Below are 20,919 nucleotides of genomic sequence, written 5' to 3'. Positions count from 1 at the left end.
GACAGCCACAGGTGGTTGATGTCACTGTCATTTAGTGTGACACTAAAGGGTGATGTGGTACCAGGTCCCCTCGGACATTACAAACATACGTGAATCCCCTTCACATCTCCTTTCCACGTTATATCCGCTGCACATCTTCTTCACGTCCACGATGTGGTGATATTGTAAGTTAAAGAGCCATAAAAGTGGCCTCCTCACCCAGCAAGAGCTGAATGTGAGTGTGAGTGTGAGTGAGCAAGCGAGGCAGCCACCCAGACCTATATCTCTTCTCCATTGCAGAGAGAATGTTCCCCGTGTATTTGAGAAGGAGTGGCTCTGGTTCAATTCCCGGTGTCGGCTCCTTGTGACCTTGCGCAAGTCACTTTATCTCCCTGTGCCTCAGGCACCAAAAACATAGATTGTAAGCTCCACGGGGCAGGGACCTGTGCCTGCAAAATGTATAACTAAAAGCGCTATACAAGAACATGCTATTATTATTATTATTTAGCAACGACTCAGAATTCCCGGGATCTCTCGAGCTCAGTGAGAATTGACAGAGAATTCCCCCAGCGTCGTAGTAAGAAATAAAAATCACCATCGCCCCACCCCGTCCCACCGTCCCCCTGCCATCCCACAGAGCCTCACGGTGACTGCTGCAGTCACAGATAACACGCAGTGTGAGTGACAGATAAGGACACTGGGAAAGCTCCGTGCAGAGAGCGGGCAGAGCGCGGGAGACGACCAGCCCGGGGCTGGTATTTACTGGGTCAGGGAGACGGGAGTCCCAGCATCAGAAGCAGACATGAAACAAGGTGAGATGCCACAGTTACAATCGTCAGTCCAGAGCCACAGGGAGGGACACGGGAGAGAATTAACATGTCACATGCCTGCAGAAAATACCTGAGTGGTCCGGGGAGCTGGCACTCTTTCTAAACATCAGTAAACAGCATTAATTATACATGAAAAAAAATATATATATACATACATACATACATACATACATACATACATACATACTGTACATACTGTACATACTGTACATACATACATACAAAACAAGAACAAATAGTAGCGCTAACTGAGTAATGTATAAATTCCACCAATTAATTGAATGATTTAAATGTGATAATTATTTATATATACAGTGTAGCTATCAATATATTAAAATAATATATCAATTATATATAAAGTGTAGAACGTGATAAAAAGAGAACAAACCAATCCAAATAGACAGGGGGGGAAAAACCCCAGATGAAAAAAGTCCAGATCTAGATACCAGTCACTGTATGGAGAAGGCAAAGCTTCTTTAGTGATCTAGATACCAGTCACTGTATGGAGTAGGCAAAGCTTCTTTAGTGATCTAGATACCAGTCACTGTATGGAGAAGGCAAAGCTGCTTTAGTGATCTAGATACCAGTCACTCTATGGAGTAGGCAAAGCTTCTTTAGTGATCTAGATACCAGTCACTGTATGGAGAAGGCAAAGCTTCTTTAGTGATCTAGATACCAGTCACTGTATGGAGAAGGCAAAGCTGCTTTAGTGATCTAGATACCAGTCACTGTATGGAGTAGGCAAAGCTTCTTTAGTGATCTAGCCATATCATTGGATACCTAGAAGAAAAGAAGCGTCAGCTCCATAGCATAATTCTGCATGTAACGAGTTAATTTATTAAGAAGAAGAACAGTCGCCAGGGCTTGCACTCACATCAGTTGTTAAAAAACATTAATTGGGGGAAAACCTGTGTGCTGTTTAGAACAGCTGGAGGACGAATCAACGTAACAAATACATGTATGGGGTGCTGTGGTGGTGGGTGCTGTGGTGGTGGGTGCTGTGGTGGTGGGTGCTGTGGTGGTGGGTGCTGTGGTGGTGGGTGCTGTGGTGGTGGGTGCTGTGGTGGTGGGTGCCACTAGGTAGATACTCATACGTGATGAAGTGGGCAGATGATATGCGAGGGAGTCCCCTCTGAGAAAGTGGCTGTTTGCCAAGAGACGTGTCGGTAGCTGATGTAAGGAGATGTGCTCCATGTACAAATACTATTTATGAAGTTGCTGTGTCACGTAACAGCGAGTGTCGCTCTCACCACGAGTCAGTCCGGCCCTCTGGGCCCTATCTGCACAGAGCGTCATTCTGTATTCGTACTGCAAACGCAAGTCACACACTCACTGTAACATCAACCAGCGGAAAACACCTGAACATAAATAGGTAAAAACTCTCACAGCCGCCACCAGTCTAAGTTCTTTCACAACTAAAGCTGTCTCACATTTTATTCTGGTCTGTAACTGTTACATACGCCTATAATATATATTATCTCTTATCTCTTACTGTGCATGCTATGTCCTGTATATAATGTATACCCTTGTTCACTTAATGTAACTATGTATTTGTCTTCATAACTCTGTGCCCAACACATACTTGAAAACAAGAGGTAACTCTCAATGTATTACTGTAAGGGATGTTTGCAGAGGTACAATTAATGGAGACCGATTAGGGTGAAATTAAATCTTGGCTTTATTGCGCCTGTTCCTTTAATAAGGCAAAACATACAAAAAGAAACAAAATAAATGCCTACTCCACTTTGGAGAATATCTAAACCTTTACTCCAGCCCTTTCTAACTGGGTGGGTAGCTGAGGCTACGCTTATAGCGCGGGCGATGATGACGTGATGGTGACGTAGGCTGCAGTCACTGGAAAAATCAAATTGAGATGACTTCCAAGCCGTTGCTCCGTCGCGTCGCGCTTACTACTGTATAAACGCACGCGACGGCGGCAATGCATTTGTTTTAACGTGACGTTGTATCGCTGTCGCCGGCACTATAAGCGCAGCCTAAGCTGGTAACGACCCCAAACAAAAATAAATTATATATACACATACACACACACACACACACACACACACACACACACACACACACCAGTCCAACAAGAAAGTCTCTTATATGTTTCTGTTGTTGTAGCTGTAGGGGAAGGCCTCTCTGTTCTCCTGGGTCAGCACCCTTGTGTGCTATGGCACTCTCTGTGTCCAGGTATAGAGGTCTTGTCCTCTTGTCTTGCTGTCAGCATACAGTCCTTCTGTGTGCTTCAAGACATCATCTTTTCCTCAGGTCAGCCCAGTTGTGGGCTAAGGAAATCTCTGCAGTCCTCCTTCTCCTTATGTCAGCCTGTTTCTCACATCAGGCTTTTCTCAGAGTCCTAATCAGCCAGGTGGAGTCTGGTTGATTGCCTGTGTGCAATTAACCCGCTCGCTGCTGGATTTAGAGGCAGTTTCTCTCAGACCGTGATAAGTCCCTGTTACAATTACTTACAGGTAAAACATTTTATAAATAAATAATCACATTTGGTCCAAAATGCAAATATTTCACTTAAATTGCTACAGCTAAGGCGAACCCTGTGGTTTCTCGTTGATTTTGACACATAGAAAGAATACAGTATATATTTGTTTGGATGATGCATATTAGTGATGATTCTTTTTTTATGGATGTGACACAGTACCACGGTACATGGTACCACGGCTGACTAATACTAACAACTGTTCATTATAACATGTTATACTGAAGTTCTGCAGTTTGCAAAATGCGATCTCCAAGTGGCCAAGAACAACGTGGCACATCGAACCAGCGGGCTGAGCAGAGAGAGGCGTCTCTTCCTGCGACGCGGGCAGGAATTCACCATCACCCTGAGCTTCAAGGAGCACCCTGATCTCTGCCAGGAGCTTGTGAGCAAGGTGACTCTCACTGCCAGGACAGGTAAGTACACTCAGAATCCTGTCTCTCTTCCTATCACGTGTATGATAGCAGAGTTATGGCAGAGTTATGGCAGAGTTATGGCAGAGTTGTGGCAGAGTTGTGGCAGAGTTGTGGCAGAGTTGTGGCAGAGTTGTGTAGAAGTTATGGCAGACTCACGGCACTGTTACAGCAGAGTTATGGCACTGTTATGGCAGAGCCATGGCAGAGTCCTGGCAGAGTTATGACAGAGCTATGGCAGAGCTATGGCAGTGTTATGTAAGAGTTATGGCAGAATTATGGCAGTGTTATGTCAGAGTCATGGCAGTGTTATGACAGTTATGCAAGAGTTATGGCAGAGTCACAGCAGAGTTATGTAAGAGTTATGGCAGAATTGTGGCAGTGTTATGGCAGAGTTACAGAGTTATGGCAGAGTTATGGCAGAGTTATGGCAGAGTTATGGCAGTGTTATGGCAGTGTTATGGTGTTCAGGTTTACCTTCTTTTTTCTTCTTATATTTGCAATACAAGTCTCTTAGGCTGCGCTTATAGTGCCGGTGACGGCAACGCGACGTCGCGGCAAAACAAATGCATTGCCGACATCGCGTGCGCTTATAGTAAGTGCGACGTGACGGCACGACGGAGCGAAGGACTGGTCGCGATCGCTGGAAGTCATCTCTATTTGATTTTCCAGCAACCGTCGCCTGACCGTCGTGTTGCCGGCACTATAAGCGTAGCCTTAGATTGTAAGCTCTTTCCATTACATGAGGGAATATCTCCCCACCCGCTCAAAGATAAACCTCCACCATTACATGAGGGAATATCTCCACACCTAGATAAACCTCCACCATTACATGAGGGAATATCTCCACACCTAGATAAACCTCCACCATTACATGAGGGAATATCTCCACACCCGCTCCAAGATAAACCTCCACCATTACATGAGGGAATATCTCCACACCCGCTCCAAGATAAACCTCCACCATTACATGAGGGAATATCTCCACACCTAGATAAACCTCCACCATTACATGAGGGAATATCTCCACACCCGCTCCAAGATAAACCTCCACCATTACATGAGGGAATATCTCCACACCCGCTCCAAGATAAACCTCCACCATTACATGAGGGAATATCTCCACACCCGCTCCAAGATAAACCTCCACCATTACATGAGGGAATATCTCCACACCTAGATAAACCTCCACCATTACATGAGGGAATATCTCCCCACCTAGATAAACCTCCACCATTACATGAGGGAATATCTCCACACCTAGATAAACCTCCACCATTACATGAGGGAATATCTCCACACCTAGATAAACCTCCACCATTACATGAGGGAATATCTCCCCACCCACTCCACGATAAACCTCCACCATTACATGAGGGAATATCTCCCCACCCGCTCCACGATAAACCTCCACCATTACATGAGGGAATATCTCCCCACCCACTCCAAGATAAACCTCCACCATTACATGAGGGAATATCTCCACACCTAGATAAACCTCCACCATTACATGAGGGAATATCTCCCCACCTGCTCCAAGATAAACCTCCACCATTACATGAGGGAATATCTCCACACCCGCTCAAAGATAAACCTGCACCATTACATGTGGGAATATCTCCCCACCTGTTCCGTGATAAACCTCCACCATTACATGTGGGAATATCTCCCCACCCGCTCCACGATAAACCTCCACCATTACATGAGGGAATATCTCCCCACCCACTCCAAGATAAACCTCCACCATTACATGAGGGAATATCTCCCCACCCACTCCAAGATAAACCTCCACTATTACATGAGGGAATATCTCCACACCTAGATAAACCTCCACCATTACATGAGGGAATATCTCCCCACCTGCTCCAAGATAAACCTCCACCATTACATGTGGGAATATCTCCCCACCCGTTCCGTGATAAACCTCCACCATTACATGTGGGAATATCTCCCCACCCGTTCCGTGATAAACCTCCACCATTACATGAGGGAATATCTCCACACCAAAATAAACCTCCACCACTGCTCATACTTACAGGCCTCCTTGATATAGCTTCCACCCACCTCTCTGGGTGGGCCTCCTTGTACTGTCAGACCCTTTTAATTTCATGGCGGGATCAATTAAAGTGACAATAGTAAGTGTATACAGAATAAATGATTATGATAAAATACCAGCTAGTTTATACTGCGGCTGCAAACACAATTTTTCGGCCTCTGCCCCTCAGGCCCCAGCCCGTCCAAGCTGAATGGGACGAAGGTCACCTTCCCCGTATCCAGCCTTGGGGACAGGAAATCCTGGAGTGCCAGAGTGGTCGGCAGTGACCACGGCTCATGTACAGTGTCCGTCACCTCTCCAGCCGGAGCCATCATTGGGCACTATGTACTGTCACTGAGAGTGACCAGCCAACTCCAGTCCTCCATACAGGAGCTGGGGGAGTTCATGCTGCTTTTTAACCCTTGGTGTACAGGTAGGTGCATCCCCATGGGACAGCCAACAAGAACTTAAACCTTGTCACCGGGGAAGATGATGCCATGTCAAAGATGTAGAAGGTGTTCCAGTAATGTGTGCTGGCTTTCCAGCACTGCCAGGGTTAACAGATATTTAGGAGTAAGGGAGTCCTTGGTCACCTTGTGTTGAACATTGGAAAAGTCAGCTGCCCTGACTGAATGTAACATTGTATCTTCTTGAGCATAGTGACTATATAACATAGCATAGATTACACAGTGTCCCTCAGGACATGTGTCTTGATGCTGCAGGTTCCCTCTGTCTTCTTGTCAATATTCCTCTTATTAGATGACACAGTGTTCCTACACAACGAGACTCGGAGGCAGGAGTATGTTCTCAGCGAAGATGGCATCATATTCCTGGGCACCAACAGCTGTATTCAGCCCCATCCCTGGCACTTTGGGCAGGTGAGAGGCACTCAGTGGGACAGGTAGACATGGCCAAGTGATACCGGGCTAAGGCTGCTCTTCCAGGATTTACCTTAAGTCACTTCTAGGCCAACAGTCGCAGCTTGTGCGCATTTGTTGTGTATTAGTGGTTCTCATTTCCAGTCCTCAAGATCCCCCATCTTTGACTGAGCCACTGATTGAGCCACATGTGTTAATCTCAAAACCTGAGTAATTGGGGGATCTTGAGGACTGGAGTTGAGAACTCCTACTGTGTATAAATATGGTGGTCTTTACACAGAAACAATGACCCAAGTTTCAACTTTCTATGATTGAGAAAGTCCGGGAGAAAACAATTGCCATGCTTTTCCTACCTTTTATCACCAAAACATGGAAAGTTGGTCTCAGGTTCATGAGTTTTGGGGATCACAAATGGTCTTTATTCTGATGGCCTCGTAGCAAAGAAATTGCTCTGTATCAGACTTTGTCACTGTGTACTGCGTTGTGGAGCATGATGGTGCCATAGGACATTGAACCAATAAAACGACAGGGGGGAAGACTTCCCTGACTCAGCAGTAGAGTGTCGGCCTGCGAGGGACCCTGGTACCTGAAGATGAGAGGAACTTGTGTGTTTCCTTGCATAGTTCGAAGAGGACATTTCTGACATCTGCATTAAGTTCCTGGACATGAACCCCCATTACCAAGAGGCTCCAGAGCAGCGATATGCGAGGAGGAACGACCCGGTCTACGTCAGCCAGGTGATCAGTGACACGGTAAGAGAGAGACGGAGAGATACGTGGGGTACCATGAGATTTATAGTGTCATTGTCACAGAGATGATCCCGCTACTTGTTATCTCGCACCCACAGATAAGCCGAAGAGATGAAGAGGACAGAGTGGCCTTTATGGTCGGGAATGGGACACCCACTTATAACTGGATGAGCAGTGTGCCCGTCCTGCAGCAGTGGTTCCAGTCCGACTGCCAACCTGTCTACGGGCACCACTGGGTATTTGCAGCTGTACTGTGCACAGGTAACTCTCTTTATCTGACTCACTGACCCACAACATGAGGGATCCACTCACTGATCCACTAAACAAGGGATCCAGTCACTGAGCCTCCACACCAGGGATCCACTCACTGGCCCGTCATATGAGGGATCCACTCACTGACCCATCACACAATGGATCCACTCACTTATCCACCACAGGAGGGATCCACTTACTTGTCCACCACACAAGGGATCTACTCTCTGATCTACCACATGAGGGATCCACAAACTAATCCACCATACGGGGATCTGGTGCTGAATTCATAGGCTGAAAAAAGTCAGAATATTAACATTCACATGGCTGTTTCCTGTTTACTGTACATGCAAACTCATAGATTCGATTAAATCTCCCTCACAGTAGACCACTGTGATCTGACTTGTTTGTGGCAAGGATAATACATGTGTGTAGTCATAGCGTCCTGCGCACTTCCTGTTTCTGCTGCCAGCATCGTGATTAAACAACAGGAAGTTAAATATTAGAAGTGGCATGTGGACTGAAGCAGAGGATGCTGGGAGAATTCTATACTAATTAATATCTACTTTAATTTTAAAAAATAATGTGGAAAGTTTCAATGAACAAGGCACTGGGTATTTTCCTGATCTCACAGAGAAGTGAACCATTACTTGTGTTACTTTTATCCGTGTTTCCTGTCCTGTGGGGCAGTGTTTCGCTGCCTGGGAATTCCCACCAGAGTGGTTACAAACTATAACTCAGCCCACGACACGGACAGAACCCTGCGGATGGACAAGTACCACGATGAAGGGGGGGCCCGGGTTCACAGAGGAAGGAACGACAGCATCTGGTGAGGACTCGGTACAAAGAAGTCATTATGGTCACCACACCATGACACGGGCCTTTCATAGAATAATAACCCCAACAACAACCGTTGTGCTGTACATATCAGGATTCACAACACAAGTTCTTACACTCGTTTCATATCACATTATAAAGTCACTTTGTCACAAGGCTGCTCTGCCCCGTAACTGTGTGAGGGTCACCCCTTGATACAGTGTTACAGTGTTACTGTGCGAGGGTCACCCTGTTCGGTGTCAGTGTATGATACATTGTTCCCACTCCGCAGGAATTTTCATGTGTGGAACGAGAGCTGGATGGAGCGGAGAGATCTCCCGGAGAGATACAGTGGGTGGCAGGTCTTAGATGCCACAGGACAGCAGAAAAGCAATGGTAACAGGCCTGGGAATGTCCTCTCCTGTGTGTGTGTCCATGACAATACATATCAATGTAACCTTAATCATGAGAGATTGGAGCAGGAGTGGGGGAGTATGTGTGAGACTTGTGGATGTTCTGTGCATTCCTCTCTCAGGAAACGCGATGTGGGTTCTGAAGATGGTCCACTAGATCCTTCAAGATTGAAGCGGGTATCTTTTTTCCGATAATGGTTAATTCTTCAGAGACAGAAAGCATATTACAGGCATATAGGTTCAGAGTGGGGAACTAATCAGCATGATGGCATTTCCTAGTTCGGTTCTCTATATTTTTAAGCAAAACTTTTATACCCTTTTACTTATAAACCAGCTATAAGTGGCAGTTACTCCTCTTCCTCACGGTCACTCAGATTATACATAGAATTCATATTAATACACAGTAAGAAAACATCTGTTATCTCTTAGAGGGAAATATGGTTCCACCATGAATGTCCATTTGTATCTCCAGACATCCTTGTGAGATGTCTTCTCATACTATCAATCTCTGTTCTGACAAACCTCCCTTATTCCAGACGGATTAATTACTACTAGTATCTAAAAACCATCCTTATTATCCTACAAATATTCCTACTTTTTAACGATGCTCTTGTCATACAGATTTCCCTGTGTAACTCCTCTCACGTTCCAGACTCCTGAGCCTCTGCCACGTACCATTTCAGCAACACTCAGAAATCCTAATGGCAATTACCAAACATACAACATAGACAAAATAGATTCTTGAATCACGAGACATTTATACATGTTCTGGCCACGGATATGAGGCGCGTCCAAAACCCAAGTAATGTAAAATTAAGTGGGGGAGGGGAGACAACCTTAGGAAATGCAAATAGGACAGGAATTCCCATGCACACGTCTGCACCGTATTCCCGGAGATGAGCCTTTGTGCCTTTCCTCGTCTTATTCTTGTAGGTGCTATATACTGCAGTGGTCCGGCGCCGGTGAGAGCCATCAGAGACGGGGACGTCGACCGGAATTACCACGTCAGCCTCATCTTCTCTAAGGTGGTCACAGACTGCGCTGTCTGGGTCCGCAACTCAGAAGGGAAGTTCAGGAGGGCGCTCAGCAGCACCAAATATGTGGGAGACAGCCTCTGCACAAAGACTGTCGGGAGCGACAGGGCGGAGGATATCACCCAGGATTATAAACACCCAGGAGGTTGGTAAATTCCCTAAGAAGCAAAAGTGCAGCTCCAGGAGACACCATGGGACAACTTTGTGCCGAGACACCATTAGAATTGGGAATACAGGCAGTCCTTGGTTATCCAACAGAATCCGTTCTGGAAGTAGCGTTGGATAGTGAAACCGTTGTAATGCGAGTCCCATGTTAATCAGTGGCGGTGAGCGTTGGATAACGCATTCAGGTGTCAAAAAATGGCCCTTAGGGTTGCATTGTAAAGCGTTGGATATGCCATTCATTGTAAAGTGAAACGTTGGATAGCGAGGACTACCTGTACTAAGACACTGTTAATGTGCATAATGTCCCACTGGATGTCATTGAGAAGAGTTGTAATGGAGTCATTGTAATGGAGTCATTGTAGAATAGAGGCTGGGTGATAAAGCTAGAAGATATTCACAAAGTGCCAACCAAAAGCAGACCATGAATGCCACAGATCATCGTTATCCCCTCCCCAGTTTGCCTTATCCGTTCCTTTTTCCGGTGTCTCACGACAGGGTCGGCAAAGGAGAGTGAAGTGCTTCAGAAAGCCAAGCAGAAGATGTTAAAGGATAGTCAGCCCAAGGAAGACAGGGATATGCCCCTCGCTCCCATCCTAGTCTACATTGTGTCCCAGAGCTCCCAACTCTACGGCCAAGACGTCAGTATCAGCGTGATGGTAACCAATGTGAGCTCAGAGGGGAAGGACCTGCAGTTGGTGGTAGGAGCTCAGTCTGTCCACGATAACGGCATCACCCGGGCACAGTTCTGGAAAGAAGAGTGCTGCTTTCACCTCAGCCCACGAGAAGGTAACAAGGGCATCGAATCACCATGGGTCGTATGAGCAGGAATCCTGCTGCCCATCCCAGATCTCACACAACATGTGGGACATTGGAAATCTGATATCTGAATAGGGTTGGCGATACCAACATTTACACCACCATAACGATATTAAGAAATGTATCACGATAACGATATATCTCGTGATAAATTTGTTAAAATAAGTCTGAAAATGTTTTACTAAATCTAAAGAATGTGTTTTAGTAAATCGAAAGTAAAATGTATTTATTTTGAGAACGCATTTTCTTTAGATTTACTAGAACAGAGACATTCATTCCCAACCCCTTTCCATGTCAGCACTTCACCTTTCTCACCTACACTGCTCTCATCTCCCTAACATCCCCCTCATCCCATCACTCACCTACACTGCTCCCATCCCCCTAACATCCCACTCATCCCATCACTCACCTACACTGCTCCCATCCCCCTAACATCCCACTCATCCCATCACTCACCTACACTGCTCCCATCCCCCTAACATCCCTCTCATTCCATCACTCACCTACACTGCTCCCATCTCTCTAACATCCCCCTCATCCCATCACTCGCCTACACTAGTTAAAGGTTAAGGGTCCCGGGTGGTGAGGGTGGGAAGGGGTTAATGGTCACATGGGAATGGTGGGGAAGGGGTTAAGGGCCCCGGGGGAAGGGGATACGGTCCCCAGGGGGGAGAGGTGGTAGAAGTCAGGGGGCTAAGTGCACCAGGGGGGTGGGCAGGGGACGGGGTTAATAGAAGCAAACAAGTGCAGAGTAGTTCCTACCTTTCACAGCTGCCCTCATGCTCTTTCCCTGAGTCAGCATTCAGAAACAGGAAGGGAGGGGGAGGAAGGGAGAGAGAGGCAGTGAGAGAGAGGCAGTGAGAGAGAGGCAGTGAGAGAGAGGCAATGAGAGACAGCAAAGCATGGCTGCTCCCACACGCCGCATCTCCGACCACAGCTCAAAGTAATATCACAATTGTAGGTCATCTCCCATATCGGCACGCCGGGAGAGAGTGCTGGGTACCGGTTTCCCGCCCTTGTAGAGAGAGTACTGGCGGGTAACATCCTCCTGTCCTTGCAGAGAGAGTGCTGAGTACCGGTTTCCCGCCTGTGCAGAGAGAGTACTGGTGGGTAACGATTCCTGGCCCTGGCAGAGAGAGTACTGGCGGGTAACGATTTCTGGCACTGGCAGAGAGAGTACTGGCGGGTAACGATTTCTGGCCCTGGCAGAGAGAGTACTGGCGGGTAACGATTTCTGGCCCTGGCAGAGGGAGTACTGGCGGGTAACGATTTCTGGCCCTGGCAGAGTACTGGTGGGTAACGTGTTCCTGCCCTTACAGAGAGAGTACTAGCGGGTAACGATTTCCTGCCCTTACAGAGAGAGTACTAGCAGGTAACGATTTCCTGCCCTTACAGAGAGAGTACTAGCGGGTAACGATTTCCTGCCCTTACAGAGAGAGTACTAGCGGGTAACGATTTCCTGCCCTTGCAGAGTAATGGCGGGTAACAATTTCCTGCCCTTGCAGAGAGAGTACTGGTGGGTAACCATTACCCACCCTTACAGAGAGAGTACTGGCGGATAACGATTTCCTGCCCTTGCAGAGAGTGTACTGGCGGGTAACATGTTCCTGCCCTTGCAGAGTACTGGCGAGTAACGATTTCCTGCCCTTGCAGAGAGTACTGGTGGGTAATGATTTCCCAGCCTTGCGGAGAGTACTGGCGAGTAACGTGTTCTTGCCCTTGCAGAGAGAGTACTGGCGGGTATCCATTTCCTGCCCTTGCAGAGAGAGTACTGGCGGGTAACAATTTCCTGCCCTTTCAGAGGGTACTGGTGGGTAATGATTTCCCACCCTTGCGGAGAGAGTACTGGCGAGTAACGTGTTCTTGCCCTTTCAGAGAGAGTACTGGTGGGTAACGATTTCCCGCCCTTGCAGAGAGAGTACCGGCGGGTAACGATTTCCCACCCTTGCAGAGCGAGGCACCGCTATGATGCTGTGTTACTCCGGGTATGAAGGCGCCCTGCTGGATAATAACGTGCTGAGGATCACCGCCCTGGTGAAGGATTCTGGGAGCAGCAGCTTGGCTCTGGCCGAGCAGGATGTGACCGCCTGCAAACCCGTCCTCGCTGTTCAGGTAAGACCAAAGGATGCAGCTTTAGTACCACTTCCTCTCCCAAAGAGCTTACACTCCGAAGTGCATGAGGGACCGAGACTTGTCTAAGGACTCAGAGAGCGCGGGTATTCAGTGGAAGTGCCTTTCTCTGGCAGTTAAAGGGTTAAACCTTGGCCACTAACGCACTCACGTGACTATCTCGGATACAGAGGTGGAGACACCAAATAGAAGGGCATATAAACCCCATAACGGCCCTATATACTGTGATGACAGTAAAGGGGTCCGACAGAAGTCTCCTCCAACAGGAGTGTCAATCTGGGACCACCGAGTGACTCTCCCAAGCTCTGCCTGTTCCTCCCACTTCAGAGGTCAGAGCGTTCCACAGATGATGCCATGGTGGGTTTGGGAAGCTCCGGGACACACGCGGTTGAATCTGGGATTTGGTTCTTGCTCCGTGTGCAGGTTCCGAAGATCGCGGTGCAGTACCAGCCCGCCACGGCACAGATCCGGCTCCAAAACCCACTGACGGAAACCCTGGAGACGTGTGTGATAAGAGTATCAGGGAAAGGCCTGCTCTGCAAGGAGAGGCGCTACCGGTATGTGTGAGTGTGTGTGAGTATCAGGGAAAGGCCTGCTCTGCAAGGAGAGGCGCTACCGGTATGTGTGTGTGAGTGTGAGTATCAGGGAAAGGCCTGCTCTGCAAGGAGAGGCGCTACCGGTATGTGTGTGTGTATGTGTGTGTGTGTGAGTATCAGGGAAAGGCCTGCTCTGCAAGGAGGCACTACCGGTGTGTGTGTGTGTGTGTGTGTGTGTGTGTGTGTGTGTGTGTGTGTGTGTGTGTGTGTGTGTGTGTGTGTGTGTGTGTGTGTGTGTGTGTGTGTGTGTGTGTGTGTGTGTGTGTATCAGGGAAAGGCCTGCTCTGCAGACAGGAGAAGGTGTGTGGGGTGTGTGTGGGGTGTGTGTATGTGGGGTGTGTGTGTGTGTGTGTATACAACCTGTATCTCTTATGCCCTCACAGCCAATGTGTATATCTTAAGCAGTCTCCCTTAGCAATATATACTGCAGTTGCAGTCAGAGATAAGGGGACAGTCAGAGATAAGGGGACAGTCAGAGATAAGGGGACAGTCAGAGATATTGGACAGTCAGAGATATTGGACAGTCAGAGATATTGGACAGTCAGAAATAAGGGGACAGTCAGAGATAAGGGGACAGTCAGAGATAAAGGGACAGTCAGAGATAAGGGGACAGTCAGGGGAACGGGGAACGGTCAGGGGAACGGTCAGGGGAGGGGACGATCAAGGGAACAGAATGGTCAGGGGAACGGGAACGATCAAGGGACGGTCAGTGGAACGGGGACAGTCAGGGGAACGGGACGATCAGGGGAACGGGGACGGTCAGGAGAACGGGACGGTCAGGGGAACGGGGGACGATCAGGGGAACGGGACGGTCAGGGGAACGGGGACGGTCAGGGGAACGGGGACGGTCAGGGGAACGGGGACGGTCAGGGGAACGGGGACGGTCAGGGGAACGGTCAGGGGAACGGGGACGGTCAGGGGAACGGGGACAGTCAGGGGAACGGGGACGATCACGGGAACGGGGACGGTCAGGGGAATGGGGACGGTCAGGGGAACGGGGATGGTCAGGGACGATCAAGGGACAGTCAGGGGAACGATCAAGGGAACGATCAAGGGAACGATCAAGGGAACGATCAAGGGAACGATCAAGGGAATGGGGACGGTCAAGGGACGGTCAGGGAACAGAAGCGGTCAGGAGACTGGGACAGAACTTTCTGCAGTAATTTCCTCAGAGGGAAAGTAGTAGTAGTAACGCGTAGTAGTCTAGCTTACCATGAACTGATCGCGGTGAATAAAAGGGGAAAGTGAGGGCAATTTGCAAACACAAGCTGTTCAGAGTAAGTGTGCCGTGCGGGGAGTCAGAGAAACTCATTACCTGGGGTACGCGGAGACTCGGCCCCGGTATATTCTAACAAACACTTTCGTGTGGTTACAGGTGCGGTGACGTGGACCCGGGAAGCACGCTGCTTTACCCAGTCACCTTCACCCCAACGCAGGTCGGAGCGCGGCGGCTTTGCGTGCAGCTGGAGTGCAGCAAGTTCAGGGGCGTCACCGGCTTCCAGGGGCTGGAGGTCCTAGCCGCCGATGTCCAGCAATGTCAGTGTCGCCCGCCCATCGCTGCTCCTGCAAACACCCAATGAGCACACACCTCCTAAACCAGGCTGCAGAGAATGGCCCGAAACATCGCTGATTTGCTATAAACCCTCTTTGCTTAGCCAGTACGAGGCCCAGCTGCCTTAACCGAGGGCTGGCCAACTCCTGTCCTCAAGGGCCACCAACAGGCCAGGTATTGGGGATATCCCTGCTTCAGCGCAGGTGGCTCAATCAGTGGCTCAGTCGTCAACGACTGAGCCACTGATTGAGCCGCCTGCGCTGAAGCAGGGATATCCCCAATACCTGGCCTGTTGCTGGCCCTTGAGGACTGGATTTTAACTCTTTCAGAGCAATACGTGGCAGGCGTCTCTGGCAGGGAAAGGGTTGATGCCGCTTTGTCCTGCACTGTGCGTTATCCTCCCGCCTCCACCTCTGCTTCATAGATTCCTTCCCCACTCCACATTGTCAACCTTACGTCATTAGTCTAATCCTGTAACCCCCCCCCCCCCGACAGCCTTTGCATCACCATGCAACCCTGCAGAGACAGGGGGCGGCCATGTTTACTGTGTGTACCATAGCTACACGTCGCGTGCGCATGCAATGCAAGACCGTGTCCATGGTCGGCGCGATCACAATGCCTTAAGACAGCAGTGCGCAAACTGGGGGGGGGCGCGGTTAAAGAGGCCCCACGCTAAGGGAGTGAGGCCTCTGTCAATTTACTCACTGGTTCTTGTCCACGCGTCTCCACGGCAACGTGGTGTCAAATGACGCCCGTTACCATGGAGAAGTGATGTCACATGACCCCGCAGCACCATTAGACGTTCCATTGAAGGTAAGGGGAGCGAGCGTGAGAAGAGCAGGCAGGGGGGGCGCAGCGCCGGAAGTTTGCGCACCCCTGCCTTAAGGCAATGAATGCAGCCATAGAACATGCGTGCGACAGCGTGGTGGGGCACGCGGGGCACGACAAATCAGATACATTCGATTCTGCGGCGCGACGGCCGGGTCACGTGAGTGGTTCGCCCGTCACGGCCGCACCTTTTCCCCCCCCCAATCACGCCTACCCAGGCCACAAATCGCTGTCAGTTAAAACGCGGGGGATGTCACGCGAGCGAGCGCTCACCGTGGACCCAGCCCAACGTGACCTCACCGCGTGGCCACTCGTTATTCGGGTTGTTGATTGGCACGTGTCACCGGCAGGGCCCCCTCACCGCTGGGACGAAGTGCAGAGATCGGCGCGGCGATGGAGCACCAGCGACCCGCCACAGGCCGTGACGCCTCTCTCCGTCTCCATCCAATCAGATGACTCGCTGCTGTACGGGCAGGACCTCTCTGCTACGGTCAGAGTGGCCAATCACAGCGGAGCGGAGAAAGACCTCCGTGGGCTCCTTTGCGCTCAGTATCTGCCCCAGAACACAAGCTCCTCCCTTCACTTCTGGAAGGAAGAATTCCGCTTTTCCATACAGGCCCAGGAAGGTAAAAATGAGCTGTATCTACACAAGGCCACAGTGCTCTGTGTAAGTTGTGATACCTTTTAGTGCATGGCCAGTAAACTTGAAGAAGAGACCGCTGAGGTTCAGGAAAGCTCCGTACACTCATTTCCCCTGCAGAGAACCTTAATGTTTGTCTCCTAAAAAGGTATCGCAACTTACACAGCGATCTCCAGCAGCAATGCGGCTGCTAGAACCTTACAACCTAAACATTATAACACAGGGAAATATAATATATTGTATCAAACACGCAAGCGCACGATATAAGGATGTCCGACCCTGCAGAGCTGACTATTAAACAGTATGCGGATAAAGTTTAATTGCACAAGCCTGTGGCTGCCTTGGTGCCTTGCACACTAAACGTTTAGATCTGCTTCGTTTCAATTCCGTGCACAAGACGCACTCTCGTCATATAAGAGGAACACCCCAAAAACCCCGATTCTGTGTATTGATGCTATCGCGGCTGTAACTTACACCTCACGTTCAATTCCGTGTGTTCCCAGAGAAAACCGTGAGCGTCCGCCTCCTCCACGCGCAGTACGCAGACATCCTGCGGGCCAGCGGCCATGTCCGCATCACGGCTCTCGTACAGGACGTCAGCAGCACGGTCTGCGCAAGCCGGAAGGTGGCTGTGTTCAGGCCCGCCCTTACCATCCAGGTAAGCTCCGGCGGTGACGGGGACGCCCAGCCTCGGTTCTAGGTCTGGTTCCACAGAACCGGAGCGTAATAGGCCGGTGAATTATTAGTGTGAGCTTGTGTGAATAAAGAGCGAGCTGGAATGATTAACCTTACAGTAGCACCAGCGAAGCATTGTAAATGCAATCCCCGCTGAGGCATACGTCCTTATTTGCAGATGCAGGAGGACTCGTGGCAATACCAGCTCATGGCAGCCACCATCAGCATCACAAACCCACTGGCGGAGGCCTTGGAAGGCTGTAAGATAACCGTGTCCGGGGAAGGCCTGATATACCGAGAAAGATCCTACAGGTGGGGACATACCCGGATCGAACGCCCGAGAGAAGATGCAGCTTTATACGGGGAGGGAGCAGGACTCTCCCAGCATGAGTGGTGCAGAATATAAAACTTGGCAAGCGGACATTAGCATTGGAATAAAGGGGAGGACACTCAGCCATATAACACATCCCATTCACAGCAAGGTTTCTTTCGCAATGAGGTCTCTAGGGGTTCCAAAGTGTGACTGCGACCGGCAGCCACCGAGCAGGATTCAGTGTCAGCCCGTCATGGTACTCAGCGGCTGTCCAGGCTGAATTACAAAGCAGATAGGACAAAGATGGCATTATTCCCAGATTTCCCAGTAACGTGCTTAGACAAAAGTGAATCCGTTTCAGTTGAGAGGGAAGTGAAGCGTCAGTGAAGAAGACCTGCTCTTTACAAACGAGCTGAATAGTGTACACACACACACAGGGTGGCAGAAGCTGAGGTGGGACAGGATGAGGGAGATCCCCTAACTCTTTCGTTCACTGCCCTTTCTCTTTGTGGATGTAGTTACAGAGACGTTGAGCCCAGCAGCACCCAGACGTATGACATCACGTTCGCTCCGACCCAGACCGGCGCCCAGGAACTGTCGGTGAGATTTGACTGCAGGCAGTTCCGTGGTGTGAGGAGCAGCCGGAGCGTGGAGGTTCTGCCATCCGAAATCCCAGCATCCAGGGGACAGGAGACCATGCGGACATCAGGAACGTCCACAGAATGACCACGAGTTCCTCTGATCTGGACTGCGGGATCTTATTACAGCAGCTGTCCTGGGCAGTGCTGACCGCAGACACCATTCTTCATCCTTTTCTGGCACAGAAATCTGAGACGCTCACTATGTATAATCACAAAACATGACATTCAACCCCCCCCCCCCAAATCCAGTCATCCAACCCCACCGTCCCCCCAAATCCAGTTATCCAACCCCTCCCAAATCCAGTCATCCAACCCCACTGTCCCCGCCAAATCCAGTCGTCCAACCCCACCGTCCCCCCAAATCCAGTTATCCAACCCCTCCCAAATCCAGTCATCCAACCCTACCGTCCCCGCCAAATCCAGTCGTCCAACCCCACCATCCCCCCAAAACCAGTTATCCAACCCCTTCCAAAACCAGTTATCCAACCCCTTCCAAATCCAACCGCTCCCAAATTAGTCATCATACAACCCCACCACCGTCCCCAAACCCAGTCATCCAACCCCACCGTCCCCCCTAAATCCAGTCACCCAAACCCTCCCAAATCCAATCATCCAACCGCTCCCAAATTAGTCGTCATCCAACCCCACCACCGTCCCCAAACCCAGTCATCCAACCCCACCGTCCCCCCTAAAACCAGTCATCTTACCCCTCCCAAATCCAGTCATCCTGACCACTCTATACAAAATGCTTCACCTGGATCCAGTGACACATTTAAAGGGCAATACTGTTTTTGTTACTTTGTATCACAATATGAAATAAACAGAATGCAGTGTGTTCCTGTGCTGCGTCTCTCTTATCTCAGAGCCAAAAACATATTTTATCTTCTCCTCCTGGACATCACATGAAGGGGCTGGTATGGGCAGTGAAAGGCAACACAAGTTTCCCCAAACTCTCCTGGACATAACACCAAACCCGCACCAAAGGCGGCAACGTAAGAGTCTCCCCCATATACCATCACTGTTCCTGTCCACTAACCCAGTGTGTATACGGTTAACATCATAAAGACACACAACTTCATAAGACCTGGAGTTACGGGTTTGCTGATGTCACAGCTGCGCTGTTATTGAGTAAAATATTGCATCTCCGTTACGTTACCGCTTACCCTTCCTTATAGATTGTAAGCTCCTTGAGGCAGTGCCCTCCTTACCTCTTACAATGTATGTCAATGTTGTGTTTTGTCCTCCAACCCCTAATGTACTGCACTACGGAATATGTAATAAATAATAGCAAGGGGACTGAATGGCTGGTGCTGTAGGGTCACTCCTCCCCATCTGACGCTGGGAACAACACCTGACCCAGTTGTACTGTCCGGCTAGGATTACACCTCAGAGCTGGCTGTATGCACGGGTCAGAGGAGCTGTCCCAGGTATTCTCCCACAATGCACGATGTGACACAGACGAACAGGAAGGAGAGGGGGGGACGAGACAGACGGCTCGCAGAGTAACACCAGTCCGACGGTCTGCATGCAGAGAAACCGTTTCCTTACCCGCCACAGACCAGCAAGACTTTAACACCACCGTATCTTCGCAGCGACTTGCCGACACTGCGCCAAAACACACCAACATTAAAATCTGTGTGTATATTAGAAACCCTCTGTCTCCTCAGCAGCACCAACATAGAAAGAGGCTGCCGCTTCTCTGCAAAATACTAAATATTCACTCTCTCTGGGTCACATTTAAAGAGCCAGTCCACGCGGCACTTAAAAAAATAAAGTTTAAGATATGCCGTCTTTTATTACCTTATATTGAAAACCAATTACCTAAGCTGCCGATCGATTTGTTCTCCCGTGATCGATCAACAAGGATCCTGCTTCCCAGGGTTCACAAAATGGCTACAAAACCACACACACAAAAAAAATATAGAGTGCATGGAGGCACAATCAAAATGAACAATACTTTCTGTAAAAGAATAGACAAGTTAAAAACTTACATATGCAATAATGTTAGAAAAGGTGCACCCCCCACAGGGATATGCTGGTATAGCCGGAACGTCCATGGGACAGATGTTCTTATATCCCCAGAGTCCCTGTTCTTGTTGGGGAAAGCTGCAACCTGCATGCAGTGGCTGTACTGCCGATGTTGGCGTTCTCGTGGGTGGGGGGATAACATCAGGTGTCCGACGTTTCATGGAACGTGATGCCCAAGACCTCAACGCGTTTCGCGTCATATGACGCTTCATCAGGATGTGGGTCTACGGATCTGAGGGTGTAACACACACACACACCTCCCCAAAATTGTTCCTGCCTAGTTAAAGCTGCAGTTCAAGCTGCTGTTTATAAAAAAAAAAATCGCATTCAATATGTGCATCAATACAATCTGCAGACTGACAAGTAATTAGCTAAGCTGCAGATCTATCCATTCTCCTGTAATCAATCACTTTGCTCTGGGTTATTTAATTCAGCATTATGGGAAATGTAGTTCCTGGAATATGATTGACTGGGCAGTTACTAGATACAATTGGTTCACTGCAAGAGAGGCTCTGGCTCTTGAGCCCCGCCCTATCAGAAGGGGGCAGTCACTTTGGAAATGCTTCCTACATTAGAAACATAAAAAATACCTTTAAAACATTTTTTACATATTTTTTAAATGCTACAAGTATTTTCTCA

At 49.2% G+C, this 20,919-nt stretch overlaps 1 protein-coding gene across 1 annotated transcript; it reads left to right on the top strand.

Moving 5' to 3' along the window:
• Positions 1 to 646: 646 nt before the first annotated feature.
• Positions 647 to 19,087, top strand: LOC142466605 (protein 4.2-like). Its single transcript, XM_075571817.1, has 17 exons — positions 647 to 791; positions 3,534 to 3,722; positions 5,945 to 6,187; positions 6,514 to 6,632; positions 7,256 to 7,384; positions 7,480 to 7,642; positions 8,324 to 8,462; positions 8,742 to 8,845; positions 9,796 to 10,041; positions 10,557 to 10,847; positions 12,829 to 12,989; positions 13,431 to 13,564; positions 14,979 to 15,139; positions 16,334 to 16,609; positions 17,127 to 17,281; positions 17,477 to 17,610; positions 18,130 to 19,087. Exons 1-17 carry the CDS (start codon positions 782 to 784, stop codon positions 18,335 to 18,337), a joined length of 2,862 nt encoding a protein of 953 aa, XP_075427932.1. The 5' UTR covers positions 647 to 781; the 3' UTR covers positions 18,338 to 19,087.
• The last annotated feature ends 1,832 nt before the right edge of the window (positions 19,088 to 20,919 follow it).

Source organism: Ascaphus truei, chromosome 15 (assembly GCF_040206685.1).
Source record: "Ascaphus truei isolate aAscTru1 chromosome 15, aAscTru1.hap1, whole genome shotgun sequence".
NCBI lineage: Eukaryota > Metazoa > Chordata > Amphibia > Anura > Ascaphidae > Ascaphus > Ascaphus truei.
The sequence above is the reverse complement of the archived record's forward strand: the minus strand, read 5'-3'. Positions and strand labels throughout refer to the sequence as shown.